General features: G+C 36.0%; 1 protein-coding gene across 7 annotated transcripts in view; it reads left to right on the forward strand.

Moving 5' to 3' along the window:
* The window catches only part of LOC128985820 (protein still life, isoforms C/SIF type 2), a 587,264-nt gene that overhangs the window by 553,914 nt on the left and 12,828 nt on the right, over positions 1-20,522 (forward strand). For all 7 annotated transcript variants that reach the window (XR_008490076.1, XM_054405731.1, XM_054405729.1 and 4 more), the window contains 8 exons: positions 623-880; positions 3,945-4,115; positions 6,231-6,417; positions 6,939-7,208; positions 7,811-7,923; positions 14,963-15,145; positions 16,288-16,482; positions 20,094-20,202. Coding sequence is in view for 6 of the 7 variants with exons in the window: in XM_054405731.1 (XP_054261706.1) it covers positions 623-880; positions 3,945-4,115; positions 6,231-6,417; positions 6,939-7,208; positions 7,811-7,923; positions 14,963-15,145; positions 16,288-16,482; positions 20,094-20,202 (1,486 nt within the window). In the remaining variant the exon portion in view is untranslated. The remainder of the gene's footprint in view (positions 1-622; positions 881-3,944; positions 4,116-6,230; positions 6,418-6,938; positions 7,209-7,810; positions 7,924-14,962; positions 15,146-16,287; positions 16,483-20,093; positions 20,203-20,522) is intronic.

Here is a 20,522-nt window from a genome sequence, read left to right on the forward strand (position 1 = left end):
AATTTATAGTTCGGCCGCTTAGAAAGCGACCTCCTCCAGCATTGGTTTAGCATTAGCGCGCAGGTCGTTTTCTAAGCGGCCGAACTATAATTCCTTGTTTTTATTCCATATTTTCAAGTTTGTCTATTAACAAACTGTGATGAACTGCTATGGTTTCATTTAATGATTTGAATAAAGCCACACTAAAAAAACAGGCCGTAATGCTCATCAAGCATGACGTGTCACGATAGAAGCAGACGGCAATGACACAATGTTTGCCGTTTGTGATCAGCTGCTAGTTTTAATCTTTCCTTGAAAAAATAAATAAATAAACACCTACATCATTGCCATCTTCTATCGTGATGTCATGCTTGACGAGCATTACGGCATGTTTTTTTAATGTGGCCTTGTTTGAATCAGCTGTATGTTGTTAAAAGTTGTTTTATTCTTTAGGAGCATATAATTAGGAGACAAATTAGCTTTGAAGATTAATTTAAAGTGCGTTCTTTTTCACAATATATTTTGTTGCTTAAGCTCTAAATAAGCATTGAGTTTCTCGTAAAACACATTTTGTATCTTCATTTTACACTTAAGAACAATACTGCATGCTTCATAATATCTACTATTGATTTCATGTTTCCAGAGCTTACTGACACACGTGTCCAGAGCCACGAAAAACACCCTGAACAAACTTGGCGTATTCACTGTGTCGTCATTCCACGCTTTCATATGTGCCCGTTCGCCCTCATTGCTCAACAACCTGCTCGCTGGCCGCGGGGCGACCAAGCGACGTCCTCCGATGTTGTCTCGATCCAACTCCGGCTCAAGTCGTCGCTCACTACAAATGAACTCTCGCGACGAGTCCGAGAAGACTGTCAAAGTCTCAGTACCAGAAAATCAAGTAATTATTTTCATATTGTGTTAACGCAATTTCTTTGTTTATTTTCTTTTTGGTTATGCTTCTTTACATCTCTTGACATAATTTTACCTTGATTTGATCTTTTACTGTTGTTTTGAATACAGTTAATTCAGTAAAAAAAAAGACAACCTTAAACCCTTTTCACTGATACAAAGATCTAGACTGTTTCTAATGGAGGTAGAATGACATTTGGTAGGTATTGGTGATCCACCCTAGTCAAATTTCAAATATGAAAAAGAAAAAGAAATGTTTAACTATAATGTCAAGGAATTAGCGTGAAAATGTTTTGTTGTTGAATATGAAACTGTGCAGCTTAAGAAAAGGTTACCATTTTTCTTTTCTTACATTATTAATGATTAATATGATTTTTTTTCCTATATCTGCGTCAGAATTTCAAAATACTCATGTCTGCCTAATTCTTGAAGACCCAGTTCCTATCAAATGTTGAGATCATAAATTGATGATAGTGTTCAGAATCAACTGAGACCTCTCAAGCTGTGAGCCTAATTGGTGTTAAAGTACCTCAACATTTTTCAAATGTTAACATCATTTCACAGCTAATTAAAATTTTTGCCACAGTCAAATCAGTTGTTTTTGCATATGTGTTGATGATCTTTTTGTGCTGATGTGTGTGCTTGTACATATTTCACTAATGAATGTTTTATATTTAAAGCGAAGACCTAGCTCAGTTATGGAGTATTACCTTGCGCGGTCAGCTTGGGCTATGGAAGACCACGACAGTATCGATGTTTAAACGCCTCAAAAAGAACAGATATTTTTCTAGTTTTTTGTTACAATTAACGTGTACAAAACAGTGAACCCTCTTTTTGAACATGGTTTGTGGACTCCCAGTGTGTTTAGTTTATCTACCTAAAGACTCATTCAAGATGGGGCATATCTGTAGTGAGGTGAAGAGTTTGCGACGGACTACACAGTACACAGCCTCTGAGAGGTGAGTCAATACTTTCTCTAACTGCCCCTCTTGATAAAGTTAAACATGCTGTATCGTACCACAAACCACGTTCAACAGCGTAGGGTTGCACTGTGCTGTCGAGAATGTGTGCATGATCATGACTTCGGCCACTGACTTCGGGTGGATATTGTATCTTTCTTCTTGATGGAATTTTGTTCAGAAAGGGGGATTACAACACACTTTTAGCCTGAGTGTTTCTTACTTTCATAGTGTTGTGTAATAGGATTCAAATAGTGTGACTACTTGAAAGCTTTTGACGTAGAATTTGATCAAATCATGTATTTGCCTTTCTATTTAGCAACAGAAATTTGAGTAAGTGTAGTGTTTTGTTTTGTTCATCAAACAGCAAAATTGACTGCATTTAAACACTTTTTTAAAAATGTATGGCTGTTAATCACTCATTTGTTATTTAGCTATAATAATTAACTTACAAGACAAGAATATGGTGAAAGAATTTTTTTTTTTAACACATACATTTTTGTTTGGTAACAGATATTTTTTAAACGTGTTACAGATTACTTTTATTTAATAAGATTTTATTATTTCATTATTCCATGTATTGGTTGTTGATATTGATTTATCAAAAGATAGAAAAAAATAAAAGGTAAAAACAGTTAATTTTGTACTTATCATATTCTTCTTAAGTGTTTTTTTTTATATTTTAATTTTTTGATATAATGTATGAGTAAGAGAATTCACACTTTTTAAATAATTGATTGTCATCTGTGCTAATGCTGCATTTTTAATCAATTCCTTCATTTATCATTTGTTCATTGATAATTTCACAATGTTTATCAAGTTGAAGCACTTATTTACTTCCATTCACAATTTTAATCTATGAGCTTTTTAACTTCTGAGACCGGTGTTTGGTTTAACACTTAAAGATTAATACTTAACATTATAATGATGTCTGTTTCCTACAGGATCTGAGCTCAAGATCCGACTTCACTCGACGTTTTTTGAAAGTCCCATCTCGGCAGCGGACTTCTTTGAAAGCGTTCAGGTTTTTCAAAACCATTTCTCAACTTGATACTTTTGATTTTAGTTTATTTTGATAATAACCTTGACTCCTCACAGATACTACCTATAGGACTGATATTATGTAATTTAATTACATTTAATTACAGTCATGCTGTTATATTGAATAAGCTTAGATATAATATCCACCCAATGTCAATTCCATAAATAATGTTGTGGTGACTGTTCAAGATTGGCGTTAAATGTAAAATGTTTCATGCTGATGCTAGGCTCTTCTGTAGTTTTCTCTGAATCTTACTTATAGTAGTTGTTGCATTGTATTTGCTTGGTTATAAAAATTGTCTTTCAACTCTGATACGATGTTGTAATTTGAAACGTGCATGTTTATTAATTTTCAAAGCCAGTCAAGAATGAAACAGTACTCATTCTTGTAATATGCATGAATACTATGATATTTTGATATTTCCTTTTTTATGAACAACAATGGAATATAATAAAAAGGAACAATGTTAAGTTCTAATAGTTGTAGGAATTAAGTATATTTTTGCTCAAAATTGTTGCATGATAACTATATTGTATATCTTTAACTATGTGCTAACCAAATTTAACCTAAGCTTAACCAAATATAGTAACATTTAAACAATTATAAAATGTGTTGAAATAACCCTTGTAAATGATATTATTTTTTTATTTTACAGTAATTATAACCACTACCATAGTTAGTCGTAATTTTTTACCACATTTGAAAAATATATTAGTTCTTTTTTATGTTTTAAAATCTGGTATTAGGGATCATCTATAGACAAGATTCTTAAAATTTAAGATTCTTATTAGTCCCCCCTGAAGAAAAAGCCAGATTCTACAATTTCGGTTTACCTACTTTCATCGAACATCTGCAGTAATATCTTTGAAAATCTAATCAGAAAAGATACATTAAAAAATGTCACGTTTTGTATAAAATATATAAGGATTAAATGTCAATCCCTCTTCTATTTTCAGTTTTCCAGACGTCTAGTACTGGCTGTTGAACAAGAAGACAATTAATTATCTTGTTTTGATCTTAAATTGTATTTTACATAACTTTGTTTTCTCCAGTTTGTTCATGTCTTCCTGCGAGAAGCGATGTCAGTGGAAGAATTTCTAGCGAGCGCTTGCAGCAGGAAAAATCTGAATCCAATGGAGCATTTTGTCAGAGTGAAGAAACGACGAGATATGGACGATCACAATTACTTTGTACCACACCGCACTGATCTTATAGAAACATACGTAAGTACTTTATATGAAGAATTTAATTGACTTAGAACTGTTTTAGCACAACAAACTGATGTGGTCCTGGACTGTAGCGTTAAAATATTCAATTTCATTCTAAGATGTTGAATTTTAGTTTTAAGTGTTTTAAGTTGTAAGTAATACGAGAACACTCCTTTAGGATACCTTGGTCGTTAGACAAAAACTGTTCATTGGCACTATTTTAACCTTTTTATTTCAAAAGATCTTTGACTAACTTTGTTTTTTTTAGCGAATAGCTATAGGGAAGTAGCTATTACCGTAGGTCTCATGGTAAGACCTAAGCCCGGGACCGATTTACTTTTTCATTTTGATGTCCCCAGAGGCCAAAAACACCATTCGTTCAAATTTTTATATATCTATATATATATATATATATATGTCCATCCGCACGATAACTTGAGTAATTTTTGTCCGATTTTCATAAAATTTGGTTTAAAGGTGTAAGGCGGGATAAATTTGAATGAGTTCGCGAACCAGCATGATCGGACTATGGGAACGGGTGTTTATGGGGGGTTTTATGGGGTAAAAATAGGTTTTTCCCATTTTTGACCATAAAAACACAAAATTTCACAATTTCTTTTTAAACCATTTTGTAGAGCTTAAAAAAACAAATAATTTAGTATATTGAAGCGTTATAATGCGCCTAACTGTTACGGAGAAAATTCAAAAAAATTGTAATTTTAAATTCCCATGTTATTCTTATGGAGAATAAGTCAACTGTTGTAGTTTGCTTGTTTATGAACATATTTTGATCAAATTTGGAAAATACATTTTGTACTAAACCACAGTACTTTTTAACATTTTACATTAAAAAAAAATTTTTACCCTCCCTGTTGCAGCAAACCTAAGTACTCACTAAACTAATTCTGTTTAAATAGGGAATAAGTGTGATATTTTTAAGGAGACATTTTAGTTTAAATCTAATCAGGCAAATGGAAATTCGCTAAGTCTGCAGGTTTGCTGCGGCGGGGTATTTTGTTTAGGGGAGTGCTTGCTTTATTTTAAAGCATTTATTGGAATTTTATTAAGTTTAAAATTTCAAAAACTTTTCTTGATACAGAGAGAGTTTTGAGAATGCTTACCAGTACCTATGTGTTTAAGGTCATTGATATGAAACCAATAATCCATATATTAGATAAATTACATTATTCCGTCAGACAGACGTTCAAGATTCAGATTTCTGAAATACACTTAATAGTCTGCTAAAACGTTAAACAAAAACAATACTATAATTTTTGTATCTGTCATCTGACCAAGGGATTAGACTTGGAACCTCACATGCAGATGTGACCTGCAAAGGTTCTTGAAAATAAAAACGCTGTATTTTTGTTTTAATGTCAGTTTAGGACTAGGTAGTACAGTAGTATACTAGTAGGTATTTTTACTTTGGAGATATGACAGTAAGCCCTGTATTGTGGCATTAAATATATACTGTATTTGCAGAATATTCCTATTCTAGCTTATCCCATATGACTTAACTGAAAAACTCCACTCATGTATTCTACACTTCAGGAAAAAAAATCATTAATTTAGCTAGTAATTTAGGCCATCATTATCACACAAAAAAGCAATTATACCATGACTTCTATGTAAAACTGTAAAAGTCCCACACTCATGAGGGGAAAAGCGTTAAGCGTCACCAGTTTTCAAAATGTGCTGAAAAGCCTCTTCCATTCTTGTTTATTCAATAAAGGGTTACTTCCTCAATTCTTATTACATTTTGAATTCTCAATTTTAAATGAACCAAGGACCCTTTTATGATGTTCTGCAGTTTATTTTGTGTGGTTCTTAGCCTATTGTTTCAACAAATTCTCTCTCAAGCAAAATGTTTGGCACTCCCCCTATTTCTCTGGTCACCTCACAGCTGAACAACAACAAAATTAAAAATAAGTGTTTGTACTATCCTAACATAATGAATAAAAAAAAACATTTTCAGACTTTCCTTCAAAAATTATAGTCATACCACTTCACTTAAGTGCACAAAAGGAAACAGAAAAGAGACCTTTCTCAATATTGAGAGTCAACTCTAAGGCATAAGCACTTTCCAATCAACCTTGTACAAAAAGTTCATCTTAAATCGTTAATTTTCAGATTCATACCCATGAAATAGTAGAAGTTTGTGCGAAAATCTTGTACCAAGTTGAGCTGCAGAGGACGACCCTGGAACATATGTGGGGCTTTTCTGTTGAAGCTGAGTTGATAGAGAATGCAGACAGACAGGACGAGTTGTGTTGTTACGTCAGCCGGGTGGAGGATAAGAGTGTCGCTATGCATAACGGTAAGTGAAACTTCTTATAACGACTATTAGTAAAAATTATTCAATGAAAGGCTAAACTTTATCAACATAAAGGCTTTACTTTAAGCTTTTATCAACATTTCCTTGATAAGCATTTTTGTTAATTATACAAATTATTAACTAACGATAAAGTACTGAACTAACCTCAGATATTCTTGGTTACCTTACTTTAGGAATAATATTCTTTAAATATCTGATTCCTCTAATGAAAATGCTTGCATTTAAAGTATTTAGTATATACCTATACAGATCACAAAATCTATAACTATAAAATACCGTAACAATACAATAAGTTACAAACAATAAGTTTATTTTCAATCGTAGGATTTCAATGTAATGACAGTAGAACTAGAAAGCCTTTTCATACTAAGAGCAAAACCTCTTACAGCCGAATTTAAAAAACTGAGGAGGTACTTTATTTATTGATTATTGATTCTGACAAGTTCTGTAACTCAACAAACATCTGAAGGCATAAGTTTATTTAAACTTGATGAACTTTGCAGGAATCATCAAAGGAGACGAGATCATGGTGATCAACGGAGCCATCGTGAGTGACCTGGACATGATGTACCTAGAGTCGGTGCTACAGGAGGAGTTATCTCTGTGTATGATGATGAGGTCGTCTCGGACTGAACCACCAGACCTGGCCCCGGGGATATTACGATCTACAGACATAGAGATAGAGAGTCTAGTCTGCCCCCCTCCCCCCTCCGATCCCCCTGTCATCAGCGAAGAGATGATCTCTGGGCTGATAGTACCTGCACCTGGCTGGAGTAAGTGGAAACATCAAAAAGGAAATACTATTGCTATAAGTCTTGCTGGAGGGCTTAGTCGATTCAGATTTGTTAGGCATATATCATGTATTTTTGTATTCTTAACTAATTATAATTTGCAAAATTGCTCTGTATTAAATACCGATAGCTTTATCTTTTAAATACATATAAAAAACATAACTTAGTGTAGCCTATACTTGTTTGACACTATTCATGTAATTATGTATTTACAGAGATATGAATAAAGATTTTTTATTTGATTATTTAAACAAATCAATAACCTCTTTGTTGGTCAGTGTTTTTCATTGCTTCAAAAGAAATATTGGTGTTTAGCTTCTTTCATATTCTATCAGACTATCAAATACAAGAGTTTTAAATTAGGCCTATAACAACAATTTTGGTGTAATACATGCTCATGAAATGTAAAATATTGTTAGGTGCATAATTATTACGTTTTCTTAAAAAACTTTAGAGAAAAACTTGTAAAACTTTCTTATTTCTGTATTGGTTTAAAAATAAACATTAAAAATAAGATATCATACTGTCAATTTGCAATTGTAATAACTTTAGTTACTCTTACTTAAGTGTTTGTCAATTTTCAGGTAAAGAACTATATTCTCCAGAGACTGAAAACCCACCTGCAACTTCTAGTGATGGAACCAGCACCAAACAAACTTCTAGAGCTAACTCTTTCGAAATTGAGAATCTTTTAAAGGTTTGTATTGAAATCTGATACAGTAGAACTCAGTGTAGCCACAAGGTTCTTAAAATAAATGAGACACTGCGATCCAAATATGAAAAATGTTTTCTCTAAGATGACATTTAAAACAAATTAAACGAAAATAAAGTTAGACATGAGATACAGGTATTTAAGTAAATTATTCACAATTCGTCTAGTGTTGCTTCACTTTTTCTTTTAAGGAAAATTAATGAGTTGGTAGCAATGGATTCTCGTCCAGGGGCTACCACTTATCAGTACAGTTCATTCTTTAAGTACACAATTTTTTTAAAAAAGCTGTCAACCCAAAAAAGTCCCTTTAAACAATAATCATACAATAAGTAAAGCTTGACGATAAGTTTACATTGGCAATAAGCAAGTTTTGATTTCCTTATTCAGAATCTGCTGACAAATTCATTTTTAGTATGTAAGGTAATTGTCCTTCCCACTCTTTGTGACTGAATACAAAACACTGCCACCCGAAGCTAGACCTACTATAATCAGGAGACTACAAAATAGAAACCTATCCTTTAACAACTTTATTACAGCTCAAGACAACGAGGACAACACTCACATTGTCATATGCTCAACAGGAATAAATGGCAATTGGAAGAGGAAACTGTTCCGGTTCCTTGAATTGGCAAACGATTGTATAAAATTCCCAGTACTTTTCTCTATCAGACTCGAAGAATTCATAGAAACTGCCAGCCTCAGCAAACTACACATCAGAGAAATAATACAAATACTACTACAATATTCATGTAATGCCTACCTACATCGTTTCCGGATTTATACACAAACAAAAGACTACAAAAAAATTATTGATGATCTCATTGACCACACTACAGATAGGGTACAAAGGAAAATAGCAAAAATATTCCCAGGAAAAGAAAAAACCTCGTACTACAGTACTTGGAGAACAACTCGGGGAACGTACACAGGAATTAACACCTATCAACCTCCATGTCTACCATCCAACAGTGAGGAAAGCTTCGCTCAAGCAGCGATGCTTGAGCAAAGAGAACTTTGGAAGTCAAAGGAATCGATGTTGCTACACCACCTTAACACCATATACAAGGAGTACAATATAAGCAGCCTCCAAAAAGACGACCCTAAACTCCAAGACTTCTGCAATAGAACCAAAAACAAATACGCCATCATAAACCTGAACACTGGAAACTTCCTCACCCAACAAGAAACAACACACCCAACACCTTACCAATTCGGTTTCGATGGAGCACGTCTAGTGCAACTACTGAGGAAAGGTAATGGAAATTATGCAACTGCCCCAAACAACATAGCAATTAATCAAAACATCTTAGTATCAGACGAGACAATACTCCTAAACGAACTACATCTCTATAATAGCACAAAACACATTGACATTAAAAACTCATACAACACTAAACTGAACTTAGTCCAAGGTGTGCCAGGATGTGGGAAAACAACTTTCCTACTCAACAACTATGCTACAGGGGACCTCATCCTGTTTCCTACAAGAGATGCGGCAATGGACTTCCGACAGAGATACAAAACCAACCACCCAGACCATAGCCAGGCAAAATGCAATGACACCTTCCGAACCGTGCATTCATTCATAATAAACTCCACCCAACATCTTAAGAGAGGAAACACCTATAACAGGCTCTTCATTGACGAAGCCCTAATGATGCATGCCGGAGAAATACTCTTTGCAGCCATTTTATCAACTGCTAAAGAAGTATTGCTTATTGGCGACATTAACCAAATACCATATATAAACAGAGCAGAGAACCTAGAAGTTAAATACCACAACATTACAGAAATAGCCACAACAACAAAAATACTAAACACCACATACAGATGCACAAAGAGCACCACAGCCATCCTCTCAAAATTCTACAGCCAAGGAATGCAAACCACCAACCAGACAGAGAAAGAACTGGCGACACAGCAGTATCAGGGACTAGAAAGCCTGAACCTCACTCTCAACAAAAATAAATACAAATGCTTGGTCTTCAAACAAGCTGAGAAAAGAGAACTAAACAAGCTAGGTTTCAACGCATCTACGATACATGAATTTCAAGGACGGCAAGCAGAAAACATAGCTGTCATACGAACATCTGCTAAAAGAGAAGAAATTTATGAATCGCAGCACCACTGCATCGTTGCTATCTCAAGGCACACACACTCATTCCTTTACATAACACCCAGCAGTAATGATAAACTAGGCCGTTGGATACAACAAGCAAACTTGCTTAGCTCCCAGGAACTTTCCAAATACCACATCAACATTGAGAAAATCGCAGAACCACCCCTCCCAAAGTATAAAAACACACTACAAACTAACAAAAACCAAAGTTGCACACAAGTACCCCTAAACACTCCCACCTCCCAACATCATTTTTTAGAAGAACACCCTCATCCCAGAGAAAAGCACAAAAACCAGCTCAAAGATGTAACACATCCCCTCCGACACTCCGTACAGTAAAATTCCAAACACCTAATAGCCAACAAGGACTTAAAATTCTACACCAAAACATAAATTGGTTATCTAAAAAAACTGATAGACTAGCACACTTCCTCCAAGATGAAGACCCGGACCTGATCATAATAACAGAGCACGGCGTAGCACAACAAAACTTGCAAAACACGTGGGTAGAAAATTACTCACTTATTGGAGGCTTCTCAAGGAAACAGGGTGTCTAGTAGTCGGGAAAATCGGGAAAGTCGGGAATTAGTATTGAATTTCAAAATGGTCTTGAAAGTCGGGATTTAGTCTTAAATTTGATTTCAAAGTCGGGAATTTTCATGATTTTGCCGCGATCGTCGTCTTGCGTTTACGTGACCGCGTTAGACGACGATGACGTTTCCGTGACCGCGGGAGACGACGATGATATCTGCTCGGCCGCGGGAAATGTTCATGATTTTGTCACGATCGCGGACGACGACGATGACGTTTCCGTGACCGCGGGAGATGACGATGACGTGTCCGTGAACGCGGGAGATGACGATGACGTTTCCGTGACCGCGGGAGATGACGATGACGTTTCCGTGACCGCGGGAGATGACGATGATGTCTACACGGCCGCGGGAAATGTTCATAATTTTGCCGTGATCGCGGACGATGACGATAACATTTCCGTGACCGCGGGAGATGACGGTGATGTCTGAACAGCCGCGGGAAATGTTCATGATTTTGCCGCGATCGCGGGTGAGGCCGCGGGAAATGTTCATGATTTTGTCACGATCGCGGACGACGACGATGACGTTTCCGTGACCGCAGGAGATAACGATGACGTTTCCGTGACCGCAGGAGATAACGATGACGTTTCCGTGACCGCGGGAGACGACGATGATGTCTACACGGCTGCGGGAAATGTTCATGATTTTGCCGCGATCGCGGACGACGACGATCACGTTTCCGTGACCGCGGGAGATGACGATTATGTTTCCGTGACTGCGGGAGACGACGATGATATCTGCTCGGCCGCGGGAAATGTTCATGATTTTATCGCGATCGCGGGAGATGACGATGACGTTTCCGTGACCGCGGGAGATAAGGATGACGTTTCCGTGACCGCGGGAGACGACGATGACGATTCCGTGACCGCGGGAGATGACGATGACGTTTCCGTGACCGCGGGAGATGACGATGACGTTTCCGTGACCGCGGGAGACGACGATGATGTTACACGGCCGCGGGAAATGTTCATGATTTTGCCGCGATTGCGGACGATGACGTTTCTGAGACAGCGGGAGACGACGATGATGTCATTGATGTCTACAAGGCCGCGGGAAATGTTCATGATTTTGCCGTGATCGCGGACGACGACGATCACGTTTATGTAACCGCTGCAGTCAATGATGATGTCTAAACGTACGGTACGTGGAAGATTTCATGAAAAAAATTTCCTAGTTAGAATTTTTTATTGCTGCATTATTTCTTTACTTGAAAACACCACATTATCATAATACTACTTTATGACAAAGACAGGGGTTGGTGTAGAATTATTCAGAAAATTTTGTTAAGCTATAACAATTGGTATCGGTATCAAGAATCGAGAATCGATACATTTTGGTATCAACACGCACTAATTGTTGAAAAAACTAGTCTTGAAAAATCTGGAATTAGTCTTGAAAAGTCTGGAATTAGTCTTGAATTTTATAATGGAAATAAACTAGACACCCTGAGGAAATCCCATGTCAAAGGAGGAGTGGTCGCTTATGTAAGAAGTGGCTGGGAAAAGCATGTATCACTCATATGCACAAGTAGCGAGGAAACAGAACTAATTTGCGAAACTGTGCTCTTTGAACTGAAGCTAAACAGGAATCCACTGCTGGTCCTCGGAGTATACAGGCCACCAAGTGCAAACCTAGACCAAGCCATCGATATACTCTCTGAACAACTGGAAGCAGTGCTCACTACGGATAAGCAAATATTAATAATGGGAGACATCAATGTAAACAACCTAGTTGATGACAATGAAAACGAAAAAATTGAAGAACTCCTAACCTCCTTCAATATCTCAAGACTGAGGCTACCTCCCACTCGAATTACAAGTGACTCAGAAACATCAATAGACTGGATATGCTCAAACATTGATAATCAACAAATAGAAACCTCAGTTATAACATCAGGACTATCTGACCATACCGCACAAATCGCAAAAATCATCACTAGAAAACCGATCATCAACAACATCAAAGAAAATAAACGAATCTTCAACAGAACAACAATAGATAACTTTAAGACACAGCTACAAGAACAAGACTGGGAAACTATAATACAAACTCATGACGTAGATGAAGCCTACAACAATTTCAGCAACATCATCCAGACAACACTAAACCACGCCTGCCCTCTTAAAACGTCAAGAGTTAAACAACATAAAAGGAGACAGTGTTGGAATCAAGAATCGGCTAGACTTAAAAATGAATATATAAAGGCCTTAGAAAAGGAGCAAACAACCGGACTTATGGAAGACAAAGCCAGAACAACTATTAAAAAAAGGGAGTACGACCAGCATTTGAAAATGCTTCGTAAAGAAAACAACACAGCTCACATAAACCAGGCTGAAAACAAGTCCAAAGCACTGTGGCAAACAATAAACCGAGAAAGGGAAGCGAGATCAAATACTGAAAACCAAATCCATCTTCAAGTCAACAATAAAACAATAGACGACCCAATAGAAGTTTCAAACTGTTTTAATGATTTTTTCTCATCAATAGCCGACCGAACACTCCAAAATAACAATAACTCTAGAACCAATGCCTTAACAGACCACTCACCAGCAACACATCACACACTCCAGTTCAGACGGGTCACACAAGAAGAAGTGCAAAAGGCCATTCAATCTCTAAAGATGAAAAATTCATCCGGAACTGATGAGGTATCAGCTAAACTTCTAAAAAACTGTAAAAATGAAATAGTAATACCCCTGACAGACCTCATAAATAAATCACTCTCACAAGGAAAATTCCCAGATAAATTAAAAATAGCTAAAGTCTACCCAAAATACAAAAATGGACCAACGATAGAAAGAAACAGCTACAGGCCAATCTCCCTAATATCAACATTTTCAAAAATAATCGAAAAGATAGTACTAGCCCAACTCCTACACCATCTTCAAGAACACAACCTTCTCAATAGTCAACAGCATGGATTTATCAAAGGTAGATCGACAGCCACAGCCTTAATACAACTGACGGAGCACATACTAGACCAACTAGAAGAAGGCAGCACTTCAACAAGCCTCTTCCTAGATTTTAGTAAAGCTTTCGACTGCCTAAACCACGAACTTCTTCTACTCAAGCTGGAAACACTAGGCGTGAGAGGAAGAGCAGCAGAATGGTTTAAAAGCTACATTAGTAACCGGAAACAGCTTGTGGAAATAGCCTACATAAAGAACAACACTAAGTATAAGGCCCAATCCAAAGCTGTAGACGTGCAAAGAGGAGTACCCCAAGGATCAGTACTTGGCCCAGTCCTTTTCCTCCTTCTCACGAATGACCTACCTAGTTGGATTGGGGAAGATGGACACACCACCATGTACGCAGATGACACAGTTCTCACATTTGCGGACAAAACAATGGAAAATCTGGAAGAGAAAACCAACACACAACTCCAGAGAACAAAGCAATACTGTACCTCCAACGACCTAGTTCTAAACGAAAGCAAAACCGTTCAAATGACTTTCACCACCAAACGCAACAACACAGACATTACAATACCGGGACTACAAACACAAAACACCACAAAATACCTAGGCATCATAATTGACTCCAAGCTATCATGGAAACCCCACATAGACCAGCTCTGCAAAAAGCTAAGTTCAAGTCTCTACGTTATACGTAGGATCAAGCAAGCTTGCAGCCCAGAAGTAGCCAAAGTTGCATATTTTGCTCTATTCGAGTCCCACCTCAGATATGGCATTGCGACTTGGGGTGGAACATCAAAAGGCAACCTGGAAAGAGTACTCCTAAAGCAAAAAAGAGCAATTAGATGCCTTGCCGACCTGAACTACAGAGACAGTTGCCGAGAAGCCTTCAAGAACCTTAAAATTCTCACATCAATTTCACTCTACATAAGAGAAGTCATTATCCACACCACTAAAACAGCCCAGCCAAGACACAGAGACATACACCAGCACAACACACGACATGCCGCCAATTTTTCCCTCCCACAACACCATCTGAGTCTGTACGAGAAGAAACCATCCTACAAAGGTGCTCTGTACTTTAACAACCTACCAGAGCACCTCAAGAGAGAACAACCCAATCTGCTCAAGAAGCACCTGACAACATGGCTTATAGACCGGCCGTTCTACTCTGAGGATGAATTCTTAAACAATAAGCTACCATGAAAAAAAGAAGAAAAAGAAGAAAAAAATTCTAATTGTAATTGCAAATTACTGTAATAGTTTACGTACATACTGTACATTTTATGTACCTGACGCATGAATGTTCTCTAAGAATATTTCAATAAAGATTTTGTCTATTGTCTATTGTCTATTGAACACATTCATCAAATATAATTTTTCCTTATCATTTCTAGACTGCAGAACAAGTGACAGGTTTCTGTCGCTCGCCTGGGGAGACTCGTAAGTCAAGCCCAACAGGAAGCGTCGTTAGTACAACATCCCAAGCTCTGCTTACGCCCAGCCGTCAACTCACAGATGCAGAGAAACTGCGCAAAGTCATTCTTGAGCTAATTGATACAGAACGTACTTATGTAAAGGTTAGTAGTAAAATTCTAATAAAATACCTCAGATGTAATGTAACTTATTACTGAGGTAATAAGATCTTCAATTACTTAACTGTTCCTGGGGGGGTGAGGGATACATCCGTATGGTTGTGGATGAGAAGCGGATATTTCTGCCAACTCTGTAGACAGACTAGTTAGTTAGTTAGTGTTTGCACAGTAACCAGCAGGTTTTTAATACTATATGTAGCACTATTTTCTTGCCTTATGCAGAAGTGCTCTGACCTTAAACGTGACGTATCACCCTTTCTGCGTGGACTATTTTATGTGAACATCTTTCTAAAAGAAAAGAATATTACCAATGAAATACAAAACCTATAAGAAACCCAATGGCTTTGTCAAAAATTCAGAATGGGAATATTTGAATTTTGGATAGTTCCCGCAGCGGCCGCTAGGCAAACTATCGCAAGCGTGCGGCCAGGTCAGCTGATTGAGTGAGAGAGGGTGAGACAAAGAATTGGCTTAGAGAGATATAAATATATATATAGTGGCAGCGGCTGCCCAAATGTCATTTCGGCAGCAAAATTCCAGTCTGACTTCTCCATAACCATTTAGTTTCTTTTAGTTTTTTCAATGAATACAGTTTGTATTCATTGATATTACTCATGTTTATTATAAAATGTTCCTAATTAAATAAATACCATCCCATTAATACACAGTCTATTTTATTCTTGGTTTTTAACCTTCTGCTATATTTTAAGACGGGTTGCGGATATGTCCCTCATATTTCTAGATATTCACAGTGGGGTAGTGGATTTACTCCCACAATTTTTGTTTTTTATAAAGCAAGTTTTTGAATAAATTATTATTTTTATTTATTTTGGGTAAAAATGTGCAACAAATACCAGTTATAAGTGTTATAACAAAGATTTTGTTTTAATTTTACAAATGTAAGTTGGAATATAATCTGACCTTGAGAATTATCTACTAAAGACCATTTCTCCGTATTTTTGTTACCTATTTATTTTGTAGGACGGGCCCACAGCTAGTAAATAATAATTATTAAATCAATATCCATCAGCTGGAAAAATAATTCTGATAAATTTTAATGAAAATTGTATTATCTATTTGACATATTAATTGGTTTTCTTTGCAATTAACAACTTGTTTTGTTCCAGCATCTAAACAGTCTCCTAGAAAACTATTTGGAGCCTCTGAAGAAAGAAACGTTTTTGTCTCATGCTGAGATTGGAGCCTTGTTTGGGAACATTCAAGAGATAGTTTCATTCCAACGTCAGTTCCTTCAAAATCTAGAAGAAGCTCTTGAGATGGAGCCAGACTTTCACAAGTTTGATCATCCCAGTCAATTCAAAGTGAGTGGAAAATTTATTTTTGACATATTAGAGTGGTGTTATACAAGTCAGATCTCCCAGTAATATTATGCTAAATGCAATTTTAAAGCAAGCAACATCCTTACATATAATACGTGAAGGCGATTTCTACGAAACACTACTCCTCCGTTAATAATGAACGGATTTTTACAAACGATGTGTCAAAATTAAGTATTTTTTGTGTAGACACCCCCTTTCACCAATTCCTGTAATAACAGTCCTCGGGATTTGCCCCACAGGCCATCAAAATCCCAATGTATTTCTTATGAAGAAAAGATTTTGTTTACTTAAACAGACAAATTATTTGTGTTAATTACCGCTGTTCATAGTAAACACATGATACATAGCCTACTTTGCTTTCGTTTTCAGAGTGAGTTCGTTTCCAGTTTCGATAACTGGAGTGGAGTGATTGATTATATAATCTTTGAGTTGACTCTTTTAATTCATCAGAAATTACGACTGTTATTAGTTTTGAACGCCTGTAATACTTTGCAATTGCTCGAGCAACAGGTGCACTTGTAGGTTTAAATTGATGACAACAGCTAATTTGAACCAAGCAGCAACAAAAAGCTGTGATACAAAATGAAAATTGTCGAAGTTGGATTTTTTACAGTGTTATGTTTATGTTTTTAATTTAATAAATACTTTTTGATATTGTGGGAATAAGGCGCTTTATCTTTTAAGTGCATAGTTCTTATTGACTTATTTTATTTTTTATTAACTTATTTTATTTCATTTTTAAGAGTTGTTAGCCTCCGGATTACGTTTGAATATTTATAATGGTTTAAATACCTGCATTCAGTAATCCAATATGCTGCTTGTGGCAACCATAGTTTCGGTTCACAGGGAACCATCTTCAGGCCGTACAAAGCGTCGTTATTCACTTCCATATATGAAGGTCGTCATTTAATAAATAAGTACATAGAACACGAACACACGAAAACGCACATTGACACGAACATTTAACATTAAAAATACCGAGTACTCGGGAACACGAGACAGGTGACGCGACCGGGTGGAAGTTGTAGCTCGAACTGGTGGTCAGTGGTCTAACGGTATGACGTCAGCCATTGTCTCCTTATCACTGCCGGCTCGCATTCATTCCTTCTCTCCTCCTCCCCCATCCAGTATTTTGATTGCGGTGTTATAAATGGAATTCGATTGGAATGAGAGTTTGTCATTTAAAACATTTTGACCATCTGTTTTGACTGCCTTGTATATTTCAAATTCTTCATAAGTGTTAATGGTTGATCGGTCTTGGGAAAGATGTAAAACGTCCATATTACTATTTATGTTTACATAGTTGTGGTTGAGTGAAATTAAATGCTCTGCGAAATTTGAAGTTTGTGGTCCTGTAGTTTTCTTGGGGATATGTTCTCTGAACCTCTTCTTGAAAGAGCGTGAAGTCTGTCCGATGTAATATTTTGGGCAATCGCTACAGTTTAATTTGTAAACCCCAGACTTGTCATAAAGAGCGGCAACAAACGGATTCCACTGTTTATGACAAGTCTGGGGTTTACAAATTAAACTGTAGCGATTGCCCAAAATATTACATCGGACAGACTTCACGCTCTTTCAAGAAGAGGTTCAGAGAACATATCCCCAAGAAAACTACAGGACCACAAACTTCAAATTTCGCAGAGCATTTAATTTCACTCAACCACAACTATTTAAACATAAATAGTAATATGGACGTTTTACATCTTTCCCAAGACCGATCAACCATTAACACTTATGAAGAATTTGAAATATACAAGGCAGTCAAAACAGATGGTCAAAATGTTTTAAATGACAAACTCTCATTCCAATCAAATTCCATTTATAACACCGCAATCAAAATACTGGATGGGGGAGGAGGAGAGAAGGAATGAATGCGAGCCGGCAGTGATAAGGAGACAATGGCTGACGTCATACCGTTAGACCACTGACCACCAGTTCGAGCTACAACTTCCACCCGGTCGCGTCACCTGTCTCGTGTTCCCGAGTACTCGGTATTTTTAATGTTAAATGTTCGTGTCAATGTGCGTTTTTGTGTGTTCGTGTTCTATGTACTTATTTATTAAATGACGACCTTCATATATGGAAGTGAATAACGACGCTTTGTACGGCCTGAAGATGGTTCCCTGTGAACGGAAACTATAGTTGCCACAAGCAGCATATTGGATTACTGAATGCAGGTATTTAAACCATTATAAATTATTTTATTTATTATTAACTTATTTTTTGGTAACTTATTGACTTTCTTTTTTCCTATTTGTTAACAAAAACCTGTTGTGTTTGTATGGTTTATTTCCCCAAAAAATGTTTGGGAAACGGAGTAGACAGTTAATACTTTTAGTGGATCACTAAAAGTTTATCTACAGCAAATCTATGAAACATAATTATTCTCTTTAGCGTTCTCTTCCCGTTGCGAAGCACGAGTACGACTGCTAGTGTTAATTTAATCATGATCATAATTATCATTTATTGTCATTTAGCATTAGTATGTTTGGATCCAACCAGAACAACTGTTCATGGGAGGGTTTCACTATTTCCCACTTTTCGGTTGGTGGGATTCTACTAGTAGTTACAATGTTTATGAAATTATGAGTTTGATAGATTATTATTATTAATTTTACGCCTGATATAGAAAATGAAATAATTGCTATTAGTTATATACTTATGGCACTATGGTGTAAGCATGTATCTGTTTCTAGATTTTTTTGTCTAAAAAAATTCAACCTGTAAACTAGTTCAACAATATATTGTAGACAATTTTTAGTACGGTGCGGAGTTGATTACTTAATTGGGGACTGGGGTGTTCATATGATACTGTAACTAATTTTTTAGATAATCTGTCATCAACAGGAAAAATGATGTACAATAAACTGTACAATGTGTAATAAATTTGTATTTGATTGAAGAAAAACCTGAAATTTATATTTACAGGTATTTTTTACTGGTTTTGGCTTTCTTTTGCAGCAATAGCTGTAAACATATCTTACAGTTTTGGCGACACCGGCGGTCGTCTCTTGCTATCGCAGAACACCTGTGATCACAGTCACTTATTTAACTTGTGATTAGCACTCAATTTTATCTAGATTTTTTATTCTTCCTTCCTTTTAGTCAAGTTTTTGAAATTGATTGCTAAAGATTTTCCTCAAAGTTGTATCAGTTGCATCAGTTTGAAATTTTATGAATTAGCAGTAAAGCCAATTGTTCATGTTGAAACATAGATTATACCAATCATGCTTAACTAGAGAAACATTATTTCAAGAATATAAAACTTAGTTTTTTTTATGTATTGTAATCCTAAAAATAATAATTAGGCTAATGTATCTGAACAACTACCGTTATCATCCACATCATACTAACTATAGTAATTTTGAACCTTTTCAAAGGTACCAAATGGTTCAACTTAAAAATAATAAATATAACAGAATTAATTTAATTTTGTCTTGGTTTTAAGTTAGTAGTTTAACATTCCCATATTTGGGTTTTATACTTTTTTGTAACTATCAATGATATTTAAAAAAAAACTATGTTAAGCTTTAATACCTAGTGCTATAATATGTATGACCCTATATATAATTAACTGGAAACCTCTTTTTCAGAATGTCCTTTTTTCAATCGGAAGCGCTTTCTTATATTATGTTAACCACTTCAAATTGTACAGTTCATTCTGTGCAAGTCATTCGAAAGCTCAAAAAGTTCTTCACCCAAGTAAGTACAAATTTTATGGTGTATACAATCTACCTCCTAGCAATGTTATTTTGTGTAGGTATTTGTTATGCTATTGCAATGTGCAGAATTTTTTTATGAATCATACTTTTAAAATCCAGACTACTGAATCACAGTAAACTCTCTACTCTAATTTAGACAACTTTGGATTAACTCTCACTGTAACTAAAACATCTAACTAAAACTGTAAGTTTTCAGAACTAGTTAAAAATACTATAATGTACTATCATAAACAATGTGCAATGCAGCAAAACATAATATATATGTACTAAACAGCTTAACAAACATTTTTTTGTTTACAT

This window comes from Macrosteles quadrilineatus, unplaced genomic scaffold, assembly GCF_028750875.1.
Source record: "Macrosteles quadrilineatus isolate MER2022 unplaced genomic scaffold, UCM_ALF_1.0 Scaffold_2__2_contigs__length_208266976, whole genome shotgun sequence".
Lineage (NCBI taxonomy): Eukaryota > Metazoa > Arthropoda > Insecta > Hemiptera > Cicadellidae > Macrosteles > Macrosteles quadrilineatus.